This window comes from Mus caroli, unplaced genomic scaffold, assembly GCF_978045245.1.
Source record: "Mus caroli unplaced genomic scaffold, Mus_caroli_1 scaffold_2, whole genome shotgun sequence".
Classification (NCBI taxonomy): Eukaryota; Metazoa; Chordata; class Mammalia; order Rodentia; family Muridae; genus Mus; species Mus caroli.
Window position 1 is genome coordinate 147,645,470 of NW_028227257.1, and position 25,303 is coordinate 147,670,772.

The following is a 25,303-nucleotide window of genomic DNA, read 5'->3' on the forward strand; positions in this document are numbered from 1 at the left end:
GTGGGGCCACTTTGGAAGACTGCCTCCTCAAAGCCATGAAGCCTAAGCAAGAAACTATACCAGACTGGTTTCGTGAGCATATATCCCTTTGGGTCTCATTCATTCTACAGATCAAATACCTATTGAATGTGTACTCCTTGCCAGGTTCCAGGCCTTGAGCTTGTGGCTTTCCTATAATCTGCGAAAGATGTGTAGTGTTCTTGGAAATTAACATGTGCTTCCCTGGCTGCTGGCACAGAGTGATCAAGGAATGTTGGTTGAATGCATAAATAAGGCGCAGTGCGACAGGAGTGGAAGCAGACTATAGCAGGTGTGGATGGAGGAGGGCAGCTTCTGTGTGAGCATTCAGGAGCCCTCCCCCAGTGTGCCCTTCATTCCGAGACTCAGGTGACAAGAGCAGGAGCAACTACAGAGGGTGAGGGGTGGGGAATAGCTGATGCCCAGATGTGTAGGGAGAAGAACTTTGGTTACTAAGGGACCCTCAGGTCAGTGTGGCTGGGCTCAGCCTCGGACAGAGGGTACCATTCTAAGTGTACAGAAGGGCTTTGAAGAGGAGATGGACGTAATCTCATTTAGTGTTGTTTTTTGTGTTTTTAATCACTACACTAATGTATAGAAAACAAATCAGGGGAAATGGAGACCAAGACTAGAAATTGGGTCCAGTGAGTGGGTGAGGGTGGAGTCCAGGAGCTAACTGGGTAGAGAATAGAGTGATGCAGAGTGTTCTGAGGAGCAGCCCCCAGGAGTCCCTGTGGCTAGATTGTTGAGCAGGCAAGAAAGGGAGGAAAGGGAATCCCTCAGTTTGAACTCTAGCAACTGATAAGCTGCCAAGATCTCTTTGTAACCAGAATAATCTTGGAAGAGGCTACCTTATTCCTGAGAGATCTAGGCCATGGAATTTGTGAAGTGTAGGGCAGTCACCTATTGGATTCCATGTGTCACATGCATGGTCTGTTTGCCCTGTGCACATGCCCAGAGTGACCCTCTCTTTCCCACCGAATTGGTCCACCGAATTGACTCACATGCAGCAACAGAGTGAGAACTGAAGTCCTTGGCATGGAGCTCACCACTGATGGGCAGTGTGGCCTGGTCTGCTGGGCAGGACCTGGAAAGACGCCATACAAGATCAGCATTCTCAGTCTCCCATCTCCATCAGGGGAACAGACACCATGGCTGGCAGATATGTGGCATTCCTATGCTTGGCTCTGAGGCCCCTTTGTCCAGGAAGTGTTGCTGCTCCCTGTATCTCCAGCAGCACCGTTGGCAGCTCTCCTGTGGCTCGATAGAGGAGGCTGGAGGAAGCCTGGGCTGCCAGTCTCAGATGGCTCTGAGCCTTGGTCTAGGTGGAAGGTGAGCCAGATGAGGCAGATGGGGTGTTGGAAGACCAGGGAGGGCAATGGTAGGAGCAGGAGCCAGCCCAGAACTGCTCCTCAAAAGTTGAGCATTGTCACTGGGGAAGCTGACATTTCACCCTCTGTGCCTGCCAGTGCTATAGCATTGGGCACTGCCCATCCTCCACCTACTGGAAGCCCTTTTCCCCCAGGCTGGCTCTTCCACTCTTCTGATAGCTGGCTTCTTTTGTGACTGTAAGGTTCTGACCTTGGTCCTGACCTTGGTGTTTCTTTCCTTGGTGAGCATGCATACCAGCTTGGAGGGCTTCAACTGTCACTGTCTGTCTTCCTAGGCCAGACCTCTCTCATGAGCCCCACACCCCCTGTAGTGCCTGCTCCATCCAGTCCCAGCCCTGTCTACATGTATGTTCCTTTAGCCTCAGATATGCTGCATGTCTGAACTCTGACCGTGACTCCAGGAGAGAGACAGAGAGCCTGGACACTGTCTTCACAAACTGTATATGGACCTTTGGCAAGTGGCAGGCAGAGATGATGAGGAATAAGGCTTCCCTTCCCTGTCTCCTGCTACACTATGTGAATACAATAATGCTGCATAAAATATAGCCACGTTAATACACCAAGCAGAGACACACTGCAGGCCAAGAAAGAGAAAATAAAATATGAGCTGTGTCCTAGAGTCTAGGCCTTGAGCTGTTAAGATGATGCAGTGTAGCTAGGCCTTTGGAGCTGGGGCCCAGACTTTGAGGGGAGAGGCCCAGCTTCAGGCCCCACCACAGGGGTGCTACAAATATGCTGTGTACAGCCATCTGTTGCTGTGTTACCTCAACAGAAACTGTGCAGTCGAGAGGATCCAAAGGGAGAGAAGACAACTATGATAATCCATGTCCAGCCTCATGTGGCTGTGCTTTGGGGTCTGAATGCATGCAGCTTTATAGGCACGAGAGAGAGGAAAGGAGAGGCCTGGAACCTAAGAAGGAGATGCACACAGCCTGCACTTATGGCAAGGATTAAAGTAGATGAGTGAAAGTGTTCAGTACTGTGCCCAGACATAGCTTTCTTTTCAGCTCTCCGTGGCTGTTCTTAAATGGGTTGCAGAAACTGCCATCCCTAAAAGCAGACCCTGCATGTATGACCTGGACTATCATTGACTATCATCAGTCTCTTTGCTTTTGGTCTTACCAGTCTGTTCTTACACCATGCTGGAGTGATCTACCCTGTATACACAGATCTGGAGTTTGGAACCTGGTTAAAGAGAGCTTTGGTTTGTTTTCCTTGTCCTGCCCTGCCCCCTGCCTGCCCTTGCTTGGTCAGAGGCCCCATGTCCCACTGCTCCTGCAGAGCAGCGCCAGTGCATGCTGACGCTCTCTTATAGCATTATGGTAAAGATCACTAGCCGGTCTAACCATTTACACACCCAGCCCTCTATTTCAGTGATGCTTTTGAATAAAGGAAAGGTCCTGAGCTTAAATTAGAGGGTTGGTACGTGCTCATAGGGGGTGTGCCACACTCACGGGCACTGAGTTTTTCTGAGCACCAAGAACCTAATAGAGGCTTTTTTCCAATGAGACCAAACACCAAATGGTTTCCCTGGTACTTCATACCCATCTGATATAAACCAGCCTCTGTCAGCTCATCATCTACTTCCCACAGCTACAGGGCTGTTCAGAGCCCCAAGTCATGTATGCCACAAATGAGAGCTGGCCAGAGGCCCTGTTAACACCACCACTGGCAGCTCAGTCTCCCACTCTTGATTAGTATTCAGTGTTCATGTTTCTTGGTTTGCGATTAGTATCTCATTTGCAAGTTGAGCTGAAGTAGCTTAGAAAATAGAATAAGCTGGCAAAATGGTGGTCATGTGACTTGGCATGACCATGGCCAAGTTAATACCAGACTTTGCCAAAAGGCAGGTTTCCCTCCCTCTCCTACCTTTTTGTTCTTATCCAAAGCAATACTTGCTGTGTTTTAGCTAAACTGTTGTTCCTCAAACATCCCTCAGTCTTCCTACCTCCAGGTCACTTTCTGCCTTCTGTGAGCTCTGGTGCCTCTCTGAACCCCTCTATGCTAAAGGTTCCCTACCTCAAAATGGCTTTGTTCACTTCCTCCTGACCCCTCATGAAGTGTTCTGCAGCTTCCTTGCATCTATGGGCCCTTTTCAGTGCTCAGCCCAGCTGCGCATAGACAGAATGCCCACTCACATACCAGCTCTGTACCCCAGGGGAGCCCTTGGCCAGAGTGTATGTCCAGATCTTTGCCTCCCAGTTGTAGAACTGGGAGCACTTTGGGGTCTGTCTCCTGAAATCGCCATGAGTAGAATAAAATAAATAAATGATAAATGAAATACATGATGAAAGTATAAGTAGAATATGTATGTACATGTGCCTGTAGGTATGTCTGTGTGTCCATCCAGCTGTTAAAGGATTATTTTAAAAGATACAATTCTGGTTCTTAGAAATACAGAATGAGTCCTTGCCAAAGATTTGCTAACTGTAAGATGCAGTAAGTGTACTGTTACAATTTTGAGTCAGAAATTCCATAGACATCTCTAACATTGACCGCCACACTGTCACAGGCCTCCAGTCGGAAGTGCCGCAGTTACCTCTAACATAGACCGCCACACTGTCACAGGCCCCCAGCCGGAAGTGCCGCAGTTACCTCTAACATGGCTGTCAGATTAATCAGGATTCCCTAGGTGATTGTCAGTGGTATCCAGGAGACAAAACTTTTTGCCAATGGGCAGAAGTTTGTTTATATGACTAATTCCTATAAGTTAATTTCTATCTGTATGGACTTAAAATAGCCTTTTAGACAAAAGCAAACAGCTCAAATACCACTAAAATTCGAAGTATCTGCTTTTCCATGAATGCTGTCCATTGCTGTTGATGTGTGGCACTAGGATGGGACTTGGCAGCCTTTTTGTCTTTCAGAAACAGACACTAAATAGCCAGACATTAAAAAAAAATTGCTTTAAAAAAATACCCGAGTTTAGTTCCCTGCAGCTTCCACACTGTGCTCCTGTGTCCACAGCACTGAGCAGCCTTCCCACACCAGCCAGCAGCAGACACTGGGATTGAAGTAGGATCTGGAGCTAGTGTTTTAAAAATAGATCTGGAGCGACAGGCTCTTTGTTGAAAATAGACCCACATAAGAGGAAATATTATTCTTTTCCCTCCAGGCAAAGGAACCCAATGCCAGTGTCCTTGTAGGCTGGAATTGGAGGGTGTTTCTTTTGCCCTTCACGGAGGTAACCTCCACCTTTGAGCTACTTTCCCAGACCAAGGAGGAGCTTGTGGGTGGGAGAACAGCTCGCTCACGCTCAGGGCATCCCTCCCTCCCTCCCGCCAGGATCCTCCTGGGGCCTTTGTGCTTGCTTCTCAGTCTCAGTTGCCTTTGGAAGATCACCAGGCACTGTGAAAGTGAACAACACGGGACTCCGTTTTTTACCTTGTAATTGGAGTTCACGTTGAGAGTGGGGTCTGGACTTGGCTCAGTACTAATAGTATGTAACTGCTTCCTGCCTTTGCAGTAAATGTTTCTCTTTTTGCTCTGTTTTGTTGACATTTTATAAAGTGGCTCTGGGGTCCCTGCCGGAAGTGTGGCGGTCAGCTCTCTCTTCAGTTTGAATTAAGGTGTTTTTACCTCCCCACTTTTCTAGCCTCTTGCTTGGAATGTTCAGCTCAGCATTATTTTGGATGTCTTTGTTTAATTATAAGTGATTTTTATCAGCGTAGATTTTCCTTTCAATATAGATTTCTGCTAATAATGGTTCAGCCTGCTGTGAGCTCGAGAACATCTTGTCAGCAATCCCATAGCCTTGGCTTTTTAAAAATATTTTTTTAATTTTATGTATATGAGTACACTGTAGCTGTACAGATGGTTGTGAGCCTTCGTGTGGTTATTGGGAATTGAATTTAGGACCTCTGCTCGCTCCGGTCAACTCCGCTCACTCAGTCCCTGCTCGCTCTGGCCCAAAATTTATTATTATACATAAGTACAGAAGCACCAGAGGCCACCATGCGGTTGCTGGGATTTGAACTCAGGACCTTCAGAAGAGCAGTCAGTGCTCTTACCAGCTGAGCCATCTTGGCAGCCCGTCTTGGCTTTTCTTACCTTTCTCTCCTCAGGATTATTGAGACTCAGAAGTTTCTAACATATCTGCTTCTCAGTCATTGTGATGTTTCATCCTCTCTGTTGCTCTGTCCTGTGACCACCTTTCAGCTGCATTCCTTCTGTGGGGAGGGACAGGGGAGAAGAGCAAGTTAGGCCAGCACCACTGTGACCTCACAGGTCACATTTGCCAAGTGAGACACAAAAGCAGCCTTGCAGTAAGTTGGAATGATAGCAGGCTTCATGGACACTTCTCAACTCAACTGTATTTCAAAGTCACAGTTTTTCCGAGTGCTGTGTACAGTGTTCTCCAGCGCAGCAGAGCTGAGGTGTAGCTTTTTTTTCTCAACTGATATTATATAGCCAAAGAGATTTTAAAATACTCTAAAATGCTCCCATTTTATTCCTTACTCATTCCGTACCGAGCTCCTGAGTCCTCTGGCTGTCCCGGGCTGTGAGGTTTTTCATAATCTCCTTTCCTTTCCTTGTTCCCTGGGCATAATGGCTGAAGTATATGTCTGACCCTGGTTGAGCAATGGCTGGATTACGTGTGGTTCTGATGGACCTTTCCTGTGGTTCCTTATAAGTGCTGAAATCTGAGAGACCCTCAGATGTCCATGTGAAGGTCACAATTGCTGACTCTACTGTAGTAAAAGTTTAACATGTGAAGGTGCTGCTATTTTCTGAATAAGCAAGCACTATTTTTAAAGACCCAAATCTGAAAAGAATTTTTATCAGCATAATACATGCACATTAATTTAAAAAGATTGCCAAGTACTGAAAGGCTCATTGACACCCCTAATCCTCCCTGCTACTCCACCCCTTGTTCTTCCCACTCCCTCCCTCTTTAGAGGTAAGCCTTCCAGGTTAGTGGTTTCTTGGAGTCCATGCCACAGCTCCACCCATGAGCATTTAGTACAGTTTCTTGATCCACCTACTTTAGGCAATATATAGACATAGTGGCTTAGTTTTCTAGGTCTAGCCTCCACACTTTTCCATCACAGTAGTTCAGCCATCTTTGTTAAATGAGAGGTCAGGGTCCTAGTGGCTAGTAGTGTGCGCGCGGGCTTTCCTGTTTGGTCAGAGGTGAAACAGAAGCACTCTGCACTTTCTTGAGTAGTGGACCTGGTCATTCCAATTCTTCTTTTAAAAAAGTTCAGGACAGTGAGTTGGCTCAGCAGCTAAAGACACTCAGACCTGAGCCCTGTGATCTGAGTTCAGTCACAGAAGCTCATGTGATAGATACACACATTTTATTCACACAGATAGATAATTGTAGAAGTTCCCTTCCCATATTAGCCACCTATTCCCCAGACTTATATATAATCTCAAAATTGTTTATTTTTATTGCATAAACCATCCCTCATACCACAGATGTGCTACCAGGCCGGTGGTCTTCTGAGCTGTTCTCATTGATTATCCCAGAATCTCTTTTACTGTTATTGAATAGTAGTAGTAAAACTCCTGTGTCCTCTTTTATTTGATTCATTCCTTCAGTTTAGTAAAGAAAATTCCTAACTGGTTGTCAAACACATCACGGGGAAATCTGTTAAGTTTGTTCTTAAAGCAATTTATAAATTATTCTTAAGCAATCTGATCATGACCTGATTTCTTTTGGAGGTACAGAATAGAGCCATTTAAGAGATTCACAAAATCCAGCCCTTCTGAGTGTGTGTGTGTGTGTGTGTGTGTGTGTATCCAGGAAGGACAGAGGTGACAGACCTATAGTCTAAGCACCCAGCAATCTGAGGTGCTGCTCATCCAGGAATTGGATTCCTGGGTGGACTGGACATGGTGGAGAACATAGGCAATGGCCCAGTTGGGACAGAGAGCTAGCTATGTGGTGTCTGAGTGGCTTAGCCTCAGTTTGAATGAAGGCAGCAGGATTTGTGTGACAACTGGATGAGTGTAGATGATTCAGGGAAGTCAGTGGAGTTGTAGTTTGCATGTATCAGTTAAAAAGGAAAGCCAGGTGTGGTGGTGTGAAGGGGGTGGTTCTGATGCTAAGGACCTGTTCTCCAATTGATTCTTGATCTATCAGTAAAGAAAGTCAGGAACTAATTGCTGGGTTGAGAGGAGGAGTTTATTTGTCATGCTTTGGAGGGAGAAGAAGCCCACAGCCATGTGAGGTCTCAGGAGGAGCCAGGGCCTTTGGCCACTACTACAGGCAGGTGGACAGGAATGTGTGGCAGTGGTTAGGTGGGACTAGCCACTGAAGTTTAGGGCAGGAGGGAGGAGCAGTGATAAAAAATATTATTTAGAGCATGCTTTTCCTGCTGGGAGATAGTAACACCCAGCAATTGTGTCTTAAGGCAAGTTGAGAAGGAACAAACTCTGTGTGTGTGTGTGTGTGTGTGTGTGTGTGTGTGTGTGTGTGTGTGTGTGTGTGTGACATCCATGGATTCAAAGGAACCTGGGAGGAGGCTGGAATTGCAGTTGCCTTCAGTAGTAAAAGCAGTAGCATAAAACTACCTACAACAGTGGTGCACACCTTTAAACCCACCCAGTACTCAGGAGGCAGAGGCAGGCAGATCTCTGAATTTGAGGCCAGCCTGGTCTACAGAGTGAGTTTTAGTACAGCCAGGGATGCATAGAGAAACCATGCCTTGAAAGAAACAAAACAAAATCAAATGATGTCTCTATATATGCCTTTTTCAACATTAAAGGTCTGTCCAGCTCTCCACTGAACCATGGGTCCCAGAGCTATCTGGGCAAGCCACCTGGCCCTAGTGATGGTGAACCTGAAATACAGGCAGCAGTCCCAGCTTCTTTTTGCCTTTGGGTTCACAGAGGTCAGCGAGTTGCATGTAGCAGTGCTTTCTACTCAGCCAGTAGGAGACGGCATCATTCCTGCCCACCTGTTACTGTGATGAAAGCTTGTAATAAGCCAGTTAAGCAGGGTTGCTCCTGGCATCTGTGTAGGACTACCCAGATTGGATTGTGCCTCAGTCTCTGGCTGCTTCAGCCCTGGAGGCTTCCCTCTAAAATAATGTCTGCCTCCCCTGGGCTGTACCTGGGCTCAGCAGACTTTCCCATGAGAGCTAAATCATTATTGGCTCCAGAGACTGAGGATGAAGGGATCTGACAGAGCCTTCCCAAAGCAGGCTGGGGCTCTCGCAGGCAGTAGGCACCTGCACCCAAGGGTGAGTCCTGCGGGCTGAAGTCCCAGGAGCTGCACTGCCGTTTCTGTTTTCTTGATGCAGACAGCCCTTGATCCACTTTTCTCTGTCACACAGGCTGCTGGACAGTGGCCTGCTTTGGTGATAGGCATGGCAGCTCTGTTGGTTGATGTCCATATATAGACCATTGGACTCCCAAGGACATACCAGGTGCAAGGTCTCCTTCATTTACACTCCTGGCCTTACCCATTAGCCATTGACCTTCAGTTTCAGGAGCCGAAATTGGGAGAACTCCCCACTTAGTCTCATGTTATGCCCAAACCACCCATCCTGATAGCTCTACCCCAGCCCCTCTTTTTAAGCTTGGTTTCCTCTTCTCCTTTCCCCAAAGCCATTGCATTTGAAGACACATCTTGGCATTTCCTGGCACCAGACTTTGACTTGGCACATGACAGATAGCTACACTGTAAGTCCTCAGAGTCAGGTTTAGATGCCAGGAGTTACGGTCTCTACCCCTTTCTGGAAGGTTCAGTGTATACACTGAGCCATCCTCTCTCAGTAGCTTCACATGCCAAGCACTTGGTCATCACAGAGCCTGAGTCTCATTTCTGATATGCTTTCTCTTAACCAATGGTTCTCTAGATGGCTGCTTAAAGAATGGAAGGCTCTTTTGTTAAACACCATGCCCCATGATGTGGGGGATCTGGAGGAAGGCCCCGAACTGCAGCACTGTCATGTTCTTGTGACACATCCGCCTGAGTCACATGGCAATTGATGGCATATTTCAGCATGAGGCACTGGGGAGAAGAGACTGGCTAGGGCTTTGGAGTGACGCTCCTGGGGACACTCTCTGAACCCTGTGCTGTATTTGCCCTCGCAGAGATCTGTGTTGGGTGTGAAATGAAGGAGCTAGTGAGCATCCCGTGGCCAGTGGACGAGGCGGCTCCAAGGCTGACTCCTGGGAGACGGGGGCCCTTTAGCACCTGTACTTCCATCCAGGGTTTCATAGGTTGTGGGCATACATTCAGGTCTGTCCTTTTGCCATTTGTCACAGCCCCTGGCCTGTCAGCTTTTCTGGTAGATTTTTTTTCTTCTCCAGATAAATTTCTTTTCATTCCAGCTTTTGAATCGAAAAGACAAGACTACTTTTGAGAAACTTGACTACCTGATGTCCAAAGAAGACAACTACAAGCGAACCCGGGACTACATCCGAAGTCTGAAGATGGTGCCCAGCATTCCCTATCTAGGTATGAGTCTCAGTTGGCTTATTTTATTATTAACTTTCCAGGCAACATAACATGCTCAGGGCCAAATAAGATGTTTTTACAGTTTCTAGTTGAGATGTTTCCAGGAAGCAGCAGGGATCATGGATAAAGAGGTGGTTTGGTTGGCTCCTCGGTTGGAGAAGGCTGTTGATGCTTCCCAGGATAGGAACACTAGTGAGGTGGAAACAAGGCGACTCTGTCTTATGTACCTGGACTCTGAGGGCCCGGGCTCCCGAGCTGTGAAGGCTCCAGGCATCCAGGCTGCAGCCCAGATAGGTCATGATGTTGGTAGGTCATGCTGTCTTGCTGGTTCTCAGATCCTTCCAAACTGGGGGACCTAGGCATAAGCCCTCTGTTATTGTTTTCTCTTCATTATTTGTACGTCTCATAAAATGCAGCAAAAGAAATTCTAGTAACAATTGCTAAAATTTCTAGTTATAAAATACTGTTTTCATTATAGGAATTGGTAGAAGGAGAAAGTTTCTTTAGTTATCCACTAAAAGATACTCTGCTTTGTATCTCACTCCTCTTGGCAAGTGTAAAAATGTGTTTACTCCCGTCAGGCACCTCCTCCTGTCTGCATCTGCACTGTGGTTCCATGCAGTCAGTTGGCTTGGTCAGGCTCAGACCTGTTCTTCTCCACTGCTGTTCACACTGCTTACACTCTCTGTGGTGAACAGCCTCGTGCTGTGAAAACTTGTGAAAGTTTGTATGACTTTGTCATGGCTTCTTAGAAGCATGGGTAACTAGGTCAGCATATGTGTTCAGAGTACATCTTAAAGGTTGTTGTGAAACAAGACAAGGCTCTGCTGCTGCTGCTGCCTTTCCTATTTTGCTTTCTTCAGACAGGGTTTCTCTGGGCAGCCCTGGCTGTCCTGGCACTCACTTTGTAGACCAGGCTGGCCTCGAACTCAGAAATCCGCCTGCCTCTGCCTCCCGAGTGCTGGGATTAAAGGCGTCCTCCACCACGCCCGGCTTGAGTTTGTATTCTTAAATAGGAAACTTTTTTCCTTTTTTCTTTTTTTCTTTTTCTTTTTGGTGGGTTTTTTGTTTGTTTGTTTGTTTGTTTTTTGTTGTTGTTGGTTTTTTCTTGGTTTTTCAAGACAGGGTTTCTCTGTATAGCTCCGGCTGTCCTGGAACTCACTTTGTAGACCAGGCTGGCCTCGAACTCAGAAATCTGTCTGCCTTTAAAATTATTAGTTTTGGGCTGGTGAGATGGCTCAGTAGGTAAGAGCACCCGATTGCTCTTCAGAAGGTCCGAAGTTCAAATCCCAGCAACCACATGGTGGCTCACAACCATCCGTAATGAGATCTGATGCCCTCTTCAGTGCATCTGAAGACAGCTACAGTGTACTTACATTAAATAAATAAATAAATAAATAAATAAATAAATAAATAAAATTATTAGTTTTTAAATTTTTTACTTATTTATTTATTTATGTATATGAATACTCTATTTTCACACACACCAGAAGAGGGAATCAGATCTCATTACAGATGGTTGTGAGCCACCATGTGGTTGCTGGGAATTGAACTCAGGACCTCTGGAAGAGCAGTCAGTGCTCTTAATCACTGAGACATCTCTCTAACTCCAACCTTTCAAAATTATCAGCAAGGAGAGCTTTTTCCTTATTTACATTTTGACCATATTGTGTTATGCAGTTTTGTCATACAAATATTAACTTTTCTGTATACACACACACACACACTACAAAGTCTCACTGTGTAGCCCTGGCTGGCCTTAAACTCACAGAGAACTGCCTGCCTCTGCCTTCCTCATGTTGGGATTACAGGTATATTTGCCTTTCATGGTCCTTGTTAGTTTATGTTGTTGCCCCTTCCCTCCACTCCCCTCCTCTCCACTCCTCATATGCCCTGTTAGAGTTTGTCCATTGAGCTTCCCAAATAATTAAAGTTTAGATTTTGGATTTTCAAAATTGACCACATTATCTTTCTGCCTTTGAATTTACTGCATTTTATTAATTTAGGGTGTGGTTTTTTTTCCACATTTTAACTCCTCTGAAATTAATGATAAAGCAATTGTAATGTTTTTAATTGGCAGTAATATTCTTGGTGATATCTATCTATCTATAATCCGAGACACTTTAACTTGATGGTGTAAGGATACATAAATATATATAAGCATATATATAAATACACACTTATGTATGTATATATGTATGTATGTATGTGTGTGTGTATGTATGTATGTATGTGTGTATGTATGTATGTATGTATGTATGTGTGTATGTATGTATGTATGTGTGTAACTCTTTGAACTCTTTGACCATGGTTTGGATTTAGTATTTTAGGTTGCTTCCTGGCTTTACCTCATGTGAGAGGCCTTGTTTTTATTCTCTCCCTTTCCCTTTCCCTTTCTCTTTCTCTTTCTCTCCCTAACCCCGTGTAGTCATCTCCTTCCCTGTTCTCTTTTTCTGGCTTGCTGTAAGCTGCTGTGTATATATATGTGTGTTTGGTGGCTGTCGCAAGAGAGAACGCATGCTTACGTGCATGGCTTCTGTATTGTGACAAGACTGTCATCTAGAAAGGGGATTGGTACAGAGGTGCCGAGTTGGGGAGGGACGATGGCTGCTGTGTGTTCAGGCAGAGCAGGTGCTCTAATGTCATTTAAAATAGTGGGCTTCCCCCAAGCTCTCTATTTTTTCCTGAGACATGGTTTCATATGTTTTAGGCTAGCCTTGAAGTCATTATGTGGTCAAGGGTGGCCATGAACCTCCCGTCTGCCTTCATCTTCCTACCTCTATCCTTCAAGGGTCATTCTTCTCTAGGAATGATTGTGAGAGCTGTTGTGCTGCCCCTTTGTCTGTGTTGTCTGTCTGTATGACCTCAGTAGCGAAGGCACTGAGGTCGCAGTGGTCAAGCTGACCTAACATTTGACACTGCCCTTTCCCATCTCTGCAACTCAGGTAATCATTTTCCTGCCTGTCCCTTAACAAGTTGCCTGTTGCGTCTCTGTGGATTTTGACTGTTCCTATGATAAGTCTTGGGCTAGACTGTAAAGAAGTGTTGTCTTGGGGCTTCCTAGGTCATCAGGCAGTCTGCTCTGGCCTCTGGGACCTTGGCCACTTGGCTTGTCTGGACAGAAATAGCCCTCCTTGCTCTGGATCGCCTTTCTCTAGCTGGTGCTTCACAGAGGCTCCCTGAGTCCTCTGACTACCTGCTTTGGCTCTGAGTGAGCCCCTCAAGTGGCCATGTTCCTGCCCATTCGGCCTTCAGGTGTCTCCGTTCCCCCTGACACAGTTAAACTACACTTCTCATCTTGAAGCAGAACTACCCTAGCACAGAAGAGTCAGAGGGGAGGAGTAGGGTGTGCCTGTGCACACTGCTTCCTGTTCTCAGGATAGGGTGACCTGGGCATGTCATCATGGGCATAAGAGAATGTAAAGTAAGATCTGCTATCTGCCCTGATGGGGCTGGGCTTCCATCTGCTGTCTGACTGCCTAGCTCAAGCCCTGCCCCATTGGATTCTTTTGAAAACACAACCTGTCTAGGGTGGATGTGTTTATCTAAATGGGAGCAGTTATGTAATTCCTGGAAAGGGCAATACAGGAAAAAAAAATGTTGGAGCCATTTGTTTTCCTCTGGCAGATCTCATTACAGGTCTCTTCCAGGGTGGGAGAAGAAACCCTGGCCAGTCTCTGATGCTCCAGGTCCCACTGATAATGTCTGCTCTCTGCTGCAGCAGGGGTCTACCTCTATCCACAAGAGTAGGCTTCGTTTTGTAACAGTTCTCTTAGCCCTCTGTGGAAGGTTTGATGCTAACCCAGTCTCTGGGCGTGTATGTTCCATGTGAAGATGGCTTCACTGGTCTTCACAGCTGTCCCTAGCCTAACCCTGCTCCTTCATTCCTCCAGACTTCAGAGACAGCCGGCCACACTTTAGTATCCTGAGCGCTCCATAAAGCATGATTTAAAAACCACTGCAGGGCCAGATTGATAGCTCTTGCAGAGAATGAAGATTTGATTCCCAGCACCCACATGGCGGCTCACAAATCCCTGTAACTCCTGTTCCAGGGATTCGGCTTCCTCTCTGGCCTCTGAGGTTACACACACACACACACACACACACACACACACACACACACAATACAAAGGCAGGCAAAACACCTATATACATAAAATAAATTTTAAAAAATTAAAATAAAACATTGAGAGAAAACATTGTATTAAAAGCAAAACCAGACTTGACATTAGTTCTTTCCAGACTGTGAACTAGTACAGGGAAGTAGACTGTTGGTTTGTCCCTGAGTCAGTATGACGGCCCTCCGCTTAGCACTGCTTCTGGTGGGAATGGGAGGGGAGATCGGCTTTACCTCTCACTTCTGAGCCACTGTTTTGATCTAGAGGTATTTGGTTTGTCACTGCTCATTATTTCTTCCAGGAAATAGCTAAATAAAATTAGGAATGTGATGGATTCGAAATGCTTTTGTGCCGATCTCAAAGTACCATAGCAGTGTGGAAAATTGTAATGTCTCAAGGAGCAAAGATCCAGACCTCCTGGCAGCTCTTAGTAGTGGGGATGCAAACAGGGTCCTGGTAAACTCACCCAGACCATGAATGTATGAAGGACAGGTCTAGAGCTTGAGAAACCCTTCCATTTGGAAAATAAAGCATTTATTCTTAAATATAAAATTTGAAGTTTAGAACAGAGGCGAGCTCTTTGCCAGTAGCTGGGTCAAACTGCCAGAAACTAAAAGAACCTTAAAAAACAAACCAGCCAAGGATCTCCCAAATGAACACCTCAGTGGACACTGCATGGGGTCAGTCACATCTCAGACTGGCCCTGAGCACTGGTTGTGTGAGAAGTAAGCCGAACATCGAGAAGGGAGAAGCTTAGGGCACACCTTGTCTGGGTTCCAGTGAATTGGGAAAACCTATTTGGCAGAAAAACTGGCTAGGGAGTCAGGAATGATGGAGAGGGGAGTGTGTCAGAGAACGCGGCTGGATGGGACCAAGGGAATAGATCCCTGAGGGGCTGGACACTAAGAGTGGGGAGCCCAGGCTGTGATCTGGCTGGCTAGGGACAGTGGGGGGCAGGGAAAGTTTTAAGCAAAGTCACTGCTGGGTTTGCATTTTACATACATCTTTGTGACTGTAGCACACTGAGTGGCTTCCAGGGATCCTGGATGGAGGAGAGAAGACCTGCTAGGGGTCATGTGTGAGTGTGTGATGAGTGACTAAAGTTCATAGTACCAGGGGGAGGGAAAGGCCTTTAGAGACAGAGGACTCATCAGAGAGCAAAGCCTTAGACCCAAGGCCAAGTGAATGCAATCCTTATACCTGAGAGAGAGCTACACACACCCTGGTCTTGGTCTTCCAGAATTCAGGTGTGCTTTTGACTGTGTTTCCTCTTATCATAGAGTTGGAAGAGTGAGCGTGGGACTGAGTGGGTGTGTATATGCAGTTAGTGTCAGCAGGGCCAGTGGGGGCCACTTTGCCCCAGACTGAATCTAACATTAACACATCCGTACTATGGGGTGAAGAAGATGACCCCAAATTGACCAGCACTGAGGTGGTCTCTTCCTTTAATGTGCAGCAGAGAAAAATCCACCCACACAAACGAGCCCTGCCTTTTTTCAGTCCCCACCCCATGTGTTTGGAGGATCCCCCAGGAATACTCACTTGTTCCATAGCTCCTGCCCAACAGTTGCTGATCCGCGTGCGTGCCTGGCCCCAGTTCTCTGACTCTTCCCATTCTTCTGTCTAATTGCCTCCTGCCTTCCCAGCCTGGCTTTCTAGCTGGGAATCTTCTTGCTCAGATGGGGCTGCATGTCTTAAGCATAGAAAGGAGATATCAGTGCCACAGAGAAGGTCTGAGTTGGGTCCGAGGAAGATGGGTGATGGGTGAGCTTCTCTTCCCTGCCACTGTGTCTGTCCCCAGTCCTGTCAGGCGGGACTAACTACTGTCCTCTTCCCCTAGCTGAGAGACTGTTTAGACATGTTTCTCCTTCCTCAGGGCAGCCATCCAAGCCTGCTGGGGATCCAGCAAGCAGGAAGGTACTTCCCTCTCAGCCCAGGCTCAACCAGACAAGTGACTTCAAAGATACTTTCCCATGATTTTGTGGTAAGCTGCATATTGCTTTAAATCGCTCCCTTCCAGAATGGAGAAAATTACTTTTATTTTTAGTCTCCAGATTTGTTAGCTTAAAAATTAAATTTCTTCAGGACATTGCAAGAGGCCAATGGATATTACCAAATACCCCCAATTTGTAAATGAGACTACCCAACACTTTTGACTATTGTTTACCCAACCATAGGCCAGATGAATACCAAGTTTAACTGAGCTCATGCTGGGGCTAGGCTTCCACCTAGCCTGAAGGTCCCTTAGTTCACCACTGCTGTTTCCATGGAGATAAACCGGGAGGAAAACACAGTGGTCAGGAGAGGAGCCCTCAAGGCATGTTGGCTCCCAGCCAGGCTGGGACTAGAGGTAGAACTACCATCAGCTCGGCTCTGGGTCAGGTTTTGTCTAGGCTTACAAAATGAGGCAAGGACGCAAGCATACTGCTGTGCACTAGAGAGCATTCTCATGACAAGGACCTGGGGTCTCTCTAGTGAGAAAGTGACATTAATAGTAGTCACGTAATTCATGTGACAGGTGCTGAGTCACCCAATCTTCCCCACCCGTTGCTCTGAGGCACTATTTTTAGCTTATTTTGCAGCTGTAGGGTATGAACCAGGTCAACGATGGAGTGACTCTTAGAGGTTAGATAGAAGGCTATGCCCATTCCTCCTTACTCAGGGCTCACCCAGCCTGCAGGACTCCAGCCTGTGTTCTGCAGTCCTCTGAAGAAGCCCCTGTGGCAAAGAAGCAGGTTCTGCTCTTTAGTTGAGCCTTCACATGATGCCTCAGCCCCAGCCTGCAGCTTGACTGATGTCTCACCCCTAGAGGCAGAGGCATCTGCCTCAGAAATGCCTGTATTCCCACTGCACAGAAACTGTAAGATGATACGGCAGTTCTGGTGTTTTGAGGCACCATTGAGAGGATGAAGGCTGCTGGTCTGTACACTTCACTGTGATGATGCTCTTTGCTGTTCCATCTTTTTGGGAATGAAAAAAGAGCTGTCACTGTGTACTTGCAGGGGACTGTGTAGTAACAGCTCAGTCCCTTCTGGAAGCTGACGTGCAGGGGGACACTCTACAGTGGTTGCCACTTGCAGTTCTGTAAGGAGGAAGGTTTTTGGGGATGATCACTGGGGTCTGGAAAGGCCTAGAAGGTTGCCCTTGAGAAGGGTTGTATCTGTAGACAGGCGTGCCCTGGACTCTGGGCATCTGAGGGAGCCTCCATTCCTTCCTACGTGACCATCCAGAAAGGTTGTGCCCTAGGACAGCACTGGGTACCCACTCTATAAAGTCGCTGTGGAGAGCATCCACATTACAAAGAAGTCTATAAAGTAAAATGTGAAAGTCGCTCTGCCCCTCCCTGAGGCACCATTGCCGGAAACTGGAGTGCACGCCCATCCACACAGTCCACAGCTGTCAGCTGGCCACACCATGGTCCGAGCCTGAGCTTTTTAACCAGATGTGAGCTTTTCATACACATTGTTTGTCCCTTACATTTTCCCCACCCAGAGTCATGGGTTCTCTCTAACGAATGCAGATGTACACACTGTCATTCTGTCCTGTGGAGCCCTCAGATACTTGCGTGAGAGCTCATTTGAGAAGTGTGATGTTTGTTTCCCCCGTTTACAGGTAACATTGTGGGGACACCTGGTCATCTGTGCCCTTTTTTGCCCAGTGGAGTATTCATAAGCGTAGGGACCTCTAGGATGGAGACAGGCTTCATGGTAGCTGCTGTCCAGATACCCCCTGGTCTGCCACCAACAGCCTTTTTTTTTTTTCTCAGTCCGCTAGACACTGCATCATTCTCAGATGTTCAGTCTCCAGCCTAGAGTGTAGGTGTTTCTGAATTCTCCAACAAGTGTTACTAACCCCATGTTTGTTTCCTGGCTATCTGTCCCAGCCTCCTTTCCCTGTATGCACTGCCCATGGAGAGCAGGCTAGCCTAAATGTTTGCCTGGAGCCTGCTTAGCATTCCAGACATTGAGGGGGTGACACTGAGATGTCACCCTTTTGTCACTAAGATGAGGTTGCAGGCCTTTGTCATCTTACAGCTCCCTCCACATGAGCCACCTCCCAGGCTCTCTGCCAGCTTTGCAAAGTCTCCAGGCAGATGTAAACAAGGTACCCTCTCCTATCATGGAATGTCCCTTAGCATCAGGACACATTGCAGCAGAGGGAAGGGAGCATGTCCGAATCAGCTTGTGGAGTCAGTTTCATCATGAAGTTCAGCTACTAGAACATGGATATGAGGGGCAGATCCCAATGGAAGTGTTTTGGGATACAGTGCAGATTAGAAGGATGCTCCATATCTGGGCTAAACTAGATCAGGATATCCCAGCTCCAGAAGACAGGGGACTTGACTGGCTCTATAGTAAGGTACGTATCCATAAGAAGCAGCGTCCTGGGTAAGGATCAGATGTAGCTTGGTTTTGGGATCCGAGAGACTGCAGTTAGCAGACCCTTTGACAGTGGTGGTGGCCAGACGAACTAGCTTGACCAGGATCCAGTTACTTGCTGATGCAGGCCAGCTGTAAATAGTGCCAGAGGTCAGGACTGCTGAGTGTGTAGGGTGTAGAACAGTTGGCTCTTGATTCTGATGGAAGAGAAAGAGAAAGGCAGGGCCCAAGGAACAGGAAATCTCATCCGTCACTGCCCCCTGTTACTCTGTGCCCATTATGCCAAGATAGGGTGTGCAGATGTCTATGCCCTGGCTTCCCGATACCCGGCAGCTGCCCACTCCTGTTGTCATGCATATTGAGGATGAGGCAGTGGAAGCCACATTGTCCCCTCCTTCCCTGGCTGTAGGGCTGTGAGCTCAGGAACCAGACTGACTTGTATACTCAAATTCTGAGTGGCTTGGGCTACACATCACTTTCAACTGTTGGAAACAACTAGAGACATATACATAGAAAGTATGCAATAGATAGGAGATGGCATCAGCCTTAGCCAGAACAAAATATGGCTAGGAAGACCCCAGCAGTGGGGGCCTTCTTGCTTCTCATATCCAGAGAGACCCATAAAGAGAAGGTAGTGGCTGTAGGGTACCACTAGGTGTTGTGTGTAATGACCCAGCTAGATCTGGAAGGGTGGGTGTTCATTTCAGGAGAGGTAAGGGTCAGCAGAGGAGGGTCTGAAGACATGGTGTCCATCGAGCTGGTATCCTGGAGGGAGTGGGGACTCGTAACAGATGGAGTGCTTCTAAACATTTTTATTGATGTATACCGTGCCCGTGATCCCTCCTCCTCTCCTGAGACCCTGAGGATGTCTCTTGCCTGTCACCCCCTAACATCAGAATTCATTCCACCCAGCTGTGCTTGCTCTAAGGTAGGATTGGTGTATATCAGGCTAGCCAGTTGGTTCCTTTGTTTAGGAGTTGCACTGGAATGGAGATGCTGACACTCAGCCTGGATCCCTGTGCTCAGGAATGTTGCCTGGCACTATGGTCCCAGACGGGTAGTGAGAATGGACTGTAGATAGATCCCCAGTGAGAAACCCAAAGAGAAACCCACAGGAAGGGGAGAGAATCGGAGCAGAGATGGCTGTTCCTTGTTTCTTGAAGACTTTCCAGGCAGTTTCTAGTTCCTGACCCTCGTGAGATACCTCTGACCTGTGTGACCTACTTATTCAGCGAGCTGGATCGAGCTGGATCGAGCTGGGTGTAAGATGAAGCCAACTTCATTTTTCCTCCGTGTACCTTTCAAGCCTTCTCTGTGTATATTTTATTTTTTGTTTTTCCCACTCAAGCCTGTCCCCCAGATGAAGCTGAGACTACACAGGCCCTTTAGTCTCTTCAGTGACAAAACCCAGTCCCTTCTAACTGTACCCTCATTCCAGGTGGTTCTGTGTAGAGATCTGTCCCAGACACCTGGAGCCTGGCAAGACACAAGGTGGGCTTCTTTGCTGGGTTTTTGCTAGTCCCACTGCCTCTCCCACCAGCCTAGTATGCTCTGGGCTTGGGATGGGGGTGGGGAGGTGTCTTCTGCAGAGGCCTGGTTTTCATCCAGAGCTTGTGCTGGGTTCAAAAACTCAGCTTGCTCATCCCCTCCCCTCTTGGTGGTATTTGGCTTTCTGTCTGTTTACCCTAGCTCCTGTCCTTGAAGGAGAAATGCTGCTTCCCTACTATGTCCTAGGTTTCTGCCTTGCCCCTGCCCCACCAGGCTGCTCTGGTCCTGGACTCCCCTCCTCCTTGCTTTGGTGCCTGGGACCTTAGACTTGGGATCTAATCTGAGAGTGGTGAGCCCTTTCATCCTGGTATTTCCTGTTGCTTGGCTTGGGGTGAGGGGCCACCTATTCCCGCCCCCCCCCCCAGAGTGCCAGAGGACACTGCCTCATCTGGGGTTCCCCACCACCCCTGTCACTGATTACACAGATCCTAGGAGGGCATTGGCTAAAGTTGCAGAGGCTGTTTCCAGACACTTGTTGCAGAGTGCACTCACACTAGCTCTGGAGTGGGTGATCCTCAGTAGCTGTCACTTTCTCTGAAACCACCACAGTTGGGCACTTTGTACACATATAACAGTGCCCTTTGCCTCCTCTGAGTTCTCTTACTATAGCAAAACTGGGACAGGTCAGGGGTAGAAGATTGGGGGAGGAGGTGGAACCCCAAACACTGAGGTCCTGTGAGCTCACACCACCCTTGCATCCAGAAGCCTGAAGATTGTTTCAGTATTGCTCAAAGTAGCAGCCTTTGAGGGAAGGGCTTCTTGGTACCGCTCAGCAGTGCTATTCCAGAGACTGGCTGAGACTGACACTGAGGGACAGGAAGGAGGAAGGTGGACTCTTGCTTTTTATCCATATCTGCAGACAGGCGAGCACACCAAGGAGAGAGAACTCAGTGCTGTTGGGATGTGTGTGATTGTGGGTCTGCAAAGTCACTGGTGAATGAAGGTCAGAGTATTCCTCTCTGACTGGCCAGAGCCCGGGAGGCTGCCTGGCTGTGTATGTGCACTTACACTCAGGATCCAGAGCACAGTCTCCAGCCTGCGGTTACTGAGCTGACAACCCCCCACTCGGGAGAACAGGCTGTGCATCTATCTCTGCAAACCTCACTCCTTGTCTTGTAACATACCCACCATGTGATCTGAGTAAGACTTGGCTTGGGGACTAGCGAGATAACCCAGTGAGTAAGAGGAGTTGCTGTGAAGGCAGGAGGACCTGAGTTCAAATCCCTAGTACCTACATAAAAGCTAAGCATGGCTACACGTGCCTGTAACCCCAGTCCTGGGGGTTGGAGACAGGCAGACCCCAGGAGCTCATTGGCTAGTTAATCTAACAAAACAGGGAGCTTCAAATGGAGGAAGGCACTGCACATCTTCCCTGACCTCTTCACATGTAACATATATGCGTACATACACCACACCATCATGTGTGCACACATGTGCACACATACAAACGGGGATGTGAGTGCAGGGGTGAGGCTTGGGAGAAACAGTTGGTGTCAGTTTCATTTGGATCTCCAATGCTTTGGGGTGAAGGGGTAGGGCAGGGGGAGGGCTGCTTCACACTGCTCAACCTGGCTTTCCAGACCAGGACTCTGTTTGGGAATTTGGCCCCAAGACCAGGGATTTGGAGGGATGAGCCTTGTTTTCCTCGGCCCTGTTTCTTCACCCCGACTCCATCTATGTGGGAGGTGTGGCTGGCATCTGCACCAAGGTTGGGACATTGTCCTCAGGCAGTGTTCAGCTTCCACAGTCACCCCAACAACTACAGGAGATGGGAACAAGAACTCATGTTGAGTGCCTGTTACCCCATACCTTCTGGGCGATTTCTGTTGGATCATTTCTGGTCCACTCCAAGGCCCACTCTAGTTTTCAGGAAACACTTGACCACTACCCCAGCCTACCTTGGAGGAGCATTCCCATGGCGCTTAAGGACTGCCATGTAAGTCATGGTCCTTGAGCCACGTTTTAGTTCTCTCCACAGACCAGAAGAGATACTTCACGAATTTCTTTCCATCTTTGCGAACCCAAGAGGCAGCATGTGATGTCTTATTCTTCATTTAGGGCACCACCCTTGTTCTTAATGGTGTGGCATTTTTCTTATCTATCAGCCACTTGTGATATCTAAGTTGGTCATAAACATGATCAAGTTTTCTGCCATGGACTTATACCTTCTGAATCTGAATTTGCCTATGGTATGGATATTAATTCTATATTTGGAGTTAACATACATAGTAATGCACAGTCTTGGTCATTTTTGCCCCAATTTCTTCCTTTATGGATTTAGGGCTTCCCATCGTGCCTAGAATCCCCTCCCTGGTCTGTTTTACGAGGAGACAGTTCTGGCAGGCAGTGTGGGAGCCTGTTGCCTGCACTTGCCTTTAAGAAGGTTTGGCCTGGATGATAGAGTAGCTTTGGCCAAGGGAAGGCTGGGAACAGGAAGGCCCGAGCCATAGTTGGGTCCACAGGAACAGCTCTGAGGAGCTCCTGGTGTTAACTGCCTGGCCTATGAGGAGTTGCTTGGGCATTTGAGACTTAGCTAGAAATTGAAGCTTTGCTGCAGAGGGACACTGGCCAGAGGGGACACCAGGGTCCTGGTGTGGGGACCTGATGGGGCATGTATGAGGGTGTGGTCTTGATGACCTCATATGTGCTAGATGCTGCATCTCTTGCTTTTACAACAGAAGCCCTGGGAAGGCGTTGTTCTGGAAGAGCAGCACACAGTGTGGGCGCATCCACGTAACACTGATGGCTTTTATTTGCAGGTTTGTGTCATTACAAGGATAGTCTGTCTGGCAATATATTTTTTAAAAACATAAACGAACAAAACCTCCCTTTTATATATACACAGAACATGCTACATGGTACACTGGGAGAAATGCTGAGGTAACAGGGCAGTGCACCCAGATGTGGACAGTACCAAATGCCCCACACCTCACACACCTGGCACACACACCCCCTGGGAGGGTCTCACCTTCTTGACTTATGTTGCCCCTGGCCTTGCAGTCATCTGGTAACTCTAAACAAGACTCAGGAACAAGACCCAGGAAGCCACCCTGCTGCAGTGCGTCAGGAGCCCCTGATGGCATGGCAACTCATGGGAAGTCAGTTTTTCCTTCGGTGGCCTCATCTTCTGAGGAGATGTAACTTGGTGACAGGGTGAAGATTGTTCCCCATGAGCACAGGACCTCAAATCTGCAGCTGTCTGGGGATCCCAACCTATTGGCAGTGACTTCTCTCCAGTGGGGTGTCTCTGGCAAAGCAGGGTACTGCTTGTGTAGAGGTTAAAATTCTGTGGAGGCTAAAGTATGAATGGAAGGTGCAGAACTGAATACAGGTCTATGCCGCTGCCTCTGTGGCTTCTGGCCTGGCCTTCCCTTCTCAGCCAGGACCTGAGCCCAGACTGTTTCCTGCCCAGAGGCCAACGAATTGTGCCAGAAAGAAAGCTCTGTGTGGCAGAAAAGGAGAGGCCAGGGGAGCAGGGAAAGAGGACTTGACTTCCAGTGAGCAGCACAGGAGGCGCAGGCTGAGGGCTAACTGTACGGAGGGATGCTGAGTCGTCCTGAGAGGGGAAGTGCGACAGTCTGAGGGGAGGTGGGGTTCAAGGAGAGAAGGCCAGGAACCCCTATGTAAGAGACGAGCTTGAGGACATTCTGGGAAAATTCAGGCAGTGCCAAGGACTGTTTGTGAAATCAGGGCTACAATGCCTGTTCTGTCCTTAGACAATGAGACATACATTGTCTTAAGCGCAAAGCTATGGTGCTGGAGTCAGCACCCGAGAACTGAGCAGGAAAAGCTAAGTATATGTGGAAATCCATATGTGTATCTCGACATCCCACGTGTGATGTGTGTCTAAGAGCATACACCTGGTGGCTCGTGTGCATGTCTGTCAGATCTGGCGGTGTTGGCAGTCGTGTCTTTATTAAAGGGACTTAACTGATCGGAAGACTCTGCAGTTCTGTCCTGTCCTGGAACACAAGGAGCTGTTAGGTGTAAAAGAACGCAGTAAGGACAGAGAACACCGTTCATTTCCATCGTCTGACAGAGCCACATTGGAAAGCAGAGTCCTCCAGCCTGAGGTGGGCCAGCGAAGAGCTGTGCTGAGGTCGCACGGCTGGGATGGCTTCTGGCCATGGTGTTAGTGGCCAGGCAGGGAGAGCTTAGTGGAAGGTGTTGGGGTTGGGCCGAATCATCATCACCACCTTCTTGAGTGAGTAAGAGCCTCCTCGGAACTCAGCCCAGTAGACCCCGTCCTGGTATCTGCTCCGGTAATGGCCCCCACGGTACCAGACCCCATTGAGGTTGGAGTGAGCACAGGCGTTATACCACCATCCTCCCTTCTGATAGTGGGCACAGTTTCCTGTAGGGAGAGAATGGTGTCAGGCATGTTTAGAAGGAAGTGGGTTTGCCCCATCCATAGTGTGTGTGCTCAGGGTCTTTGCAGAACCCTCAGTAGGAGGCCTGCCTTTGCAGCTTAGCTTTGTAAGCTGATGGTAGATTACAGATAGGCAGCTTTGCCTCTCCCAGTCTCTGTGTTCTCCACATTAAAAAGGACAAGAATAATGCCCACCACACAGGACCGCTGTGAGGATAAATGAGGGCCATGCTTAGCCCTTGGCCTGGGCTCCACTCAGAGGTGAAAATGGAAGTGGCCTGCTGGGGGCTGAGGAAAGGGAGAACCGCTCTCTCTGACAGGGTTAAGAGATGAAAGGGCTGGAAAAGACTCTTTCACAATGGTGAAGGGAGGGTTTAAGATGAAATGCCCTCCTTGGCCTCCCTAGCCTGAATTCTATCCAGATAACTTTTTGTGTTATTTTGTAAAAGAGGGCTATTTCCATGAAACCCTTGGCATTATCACATGGTACTGCATTCTACTGCCAAGGACAAGCAGTTCACTAATCAGAAGTGTGGGCAGGGTGCAGGCAGGCATGCTGGGGCATGGCAGGCATGCTGGGGCATGGTGTCCCACAGAGGGAGGACAAGAAGAGCCCAATCACCTGGACTTAGCTGGGGTCTGGTCCTAAGAGGCATCCCTTCCTCAAGGGGGAGCTGTCTCCATAGAAGTCATGGGAGGAGGGGCGAGGAGGTCGCAGGCAGCAGGACGCTGAGGCCTTAACCCCAGCCATCCCATATTTCCCAGAGATTTTCTTGGGGCTCCTGCTAAGCCATGTCCTAACACCACTAGGACCAAATGGCAGACCGGGAGAGCCCCCAGCAGTCTCCCTATCCACACCCTGGCCCCAGCCCTGTGAACTATTGAACCCCATCTGACAGTTTCCTTACCCTATGCTAGCTTTCAAGGATGTGCTGTAGCGCCACGGCCCAGCATCAGGCACACGAAGGCCATCCTTCTGCCTCTTCTGAAAGCTTTTCTAATTTTGGCTCAGAGGACCACCCCCTGCCCCCACCCTCACATACACTACAGAGCAGTGGCTGCTTTTC

At 48.1% G+C, this 25,303-nt stretch overlaps 2 protein-coding genes across 6 annotated transcripts in view; one reads left to right on the top strand and one right to left on the bottom strand.

Moving 5' to 3' along the window:
- The window catches only part of Ralgps1 (Ral GEF with PH domain and SH3 binding motif 1), a 244,145-nt gene that overhangs the window by 110,263 nt on the left and 108,579 nt on the right, over positions 1 to 25,303 (top strand). For all 5 annotated transcript variants that reach the window (XM_085835005.1, XM_085835002.1, XM_085835004.1 and 2 more), the window contains one exon: positions 9,696 to 9,822. In XM_085835005.1, the coding sequence (XP_085691131.1) occupies positions 9,696 to 9,822 (127 nt within the window). The remainder of the gene's footprint in view (positions 1 to 9,695; positions 9,823 to 25,303) is intronic.
- Positions 22,598 to 25,303, bottom strand: part of Angptl2 (angiopoietin like 2) — a 31,943-nt gene continuing 29,237 nt past the window's right edge. The window contains exon 5 of the mRNA XM_021182385.3: positions 22,598 to 24,221. Coding sequence (XP_021038044.1) covers positions 24,022 to 24,221 — 200 coding nt within the window. The 3' untranslated portion in view covers positions 22,598 to 24,021. The remainder of the gene's footprint in view (positions 24,222 to 25,303) is intronic.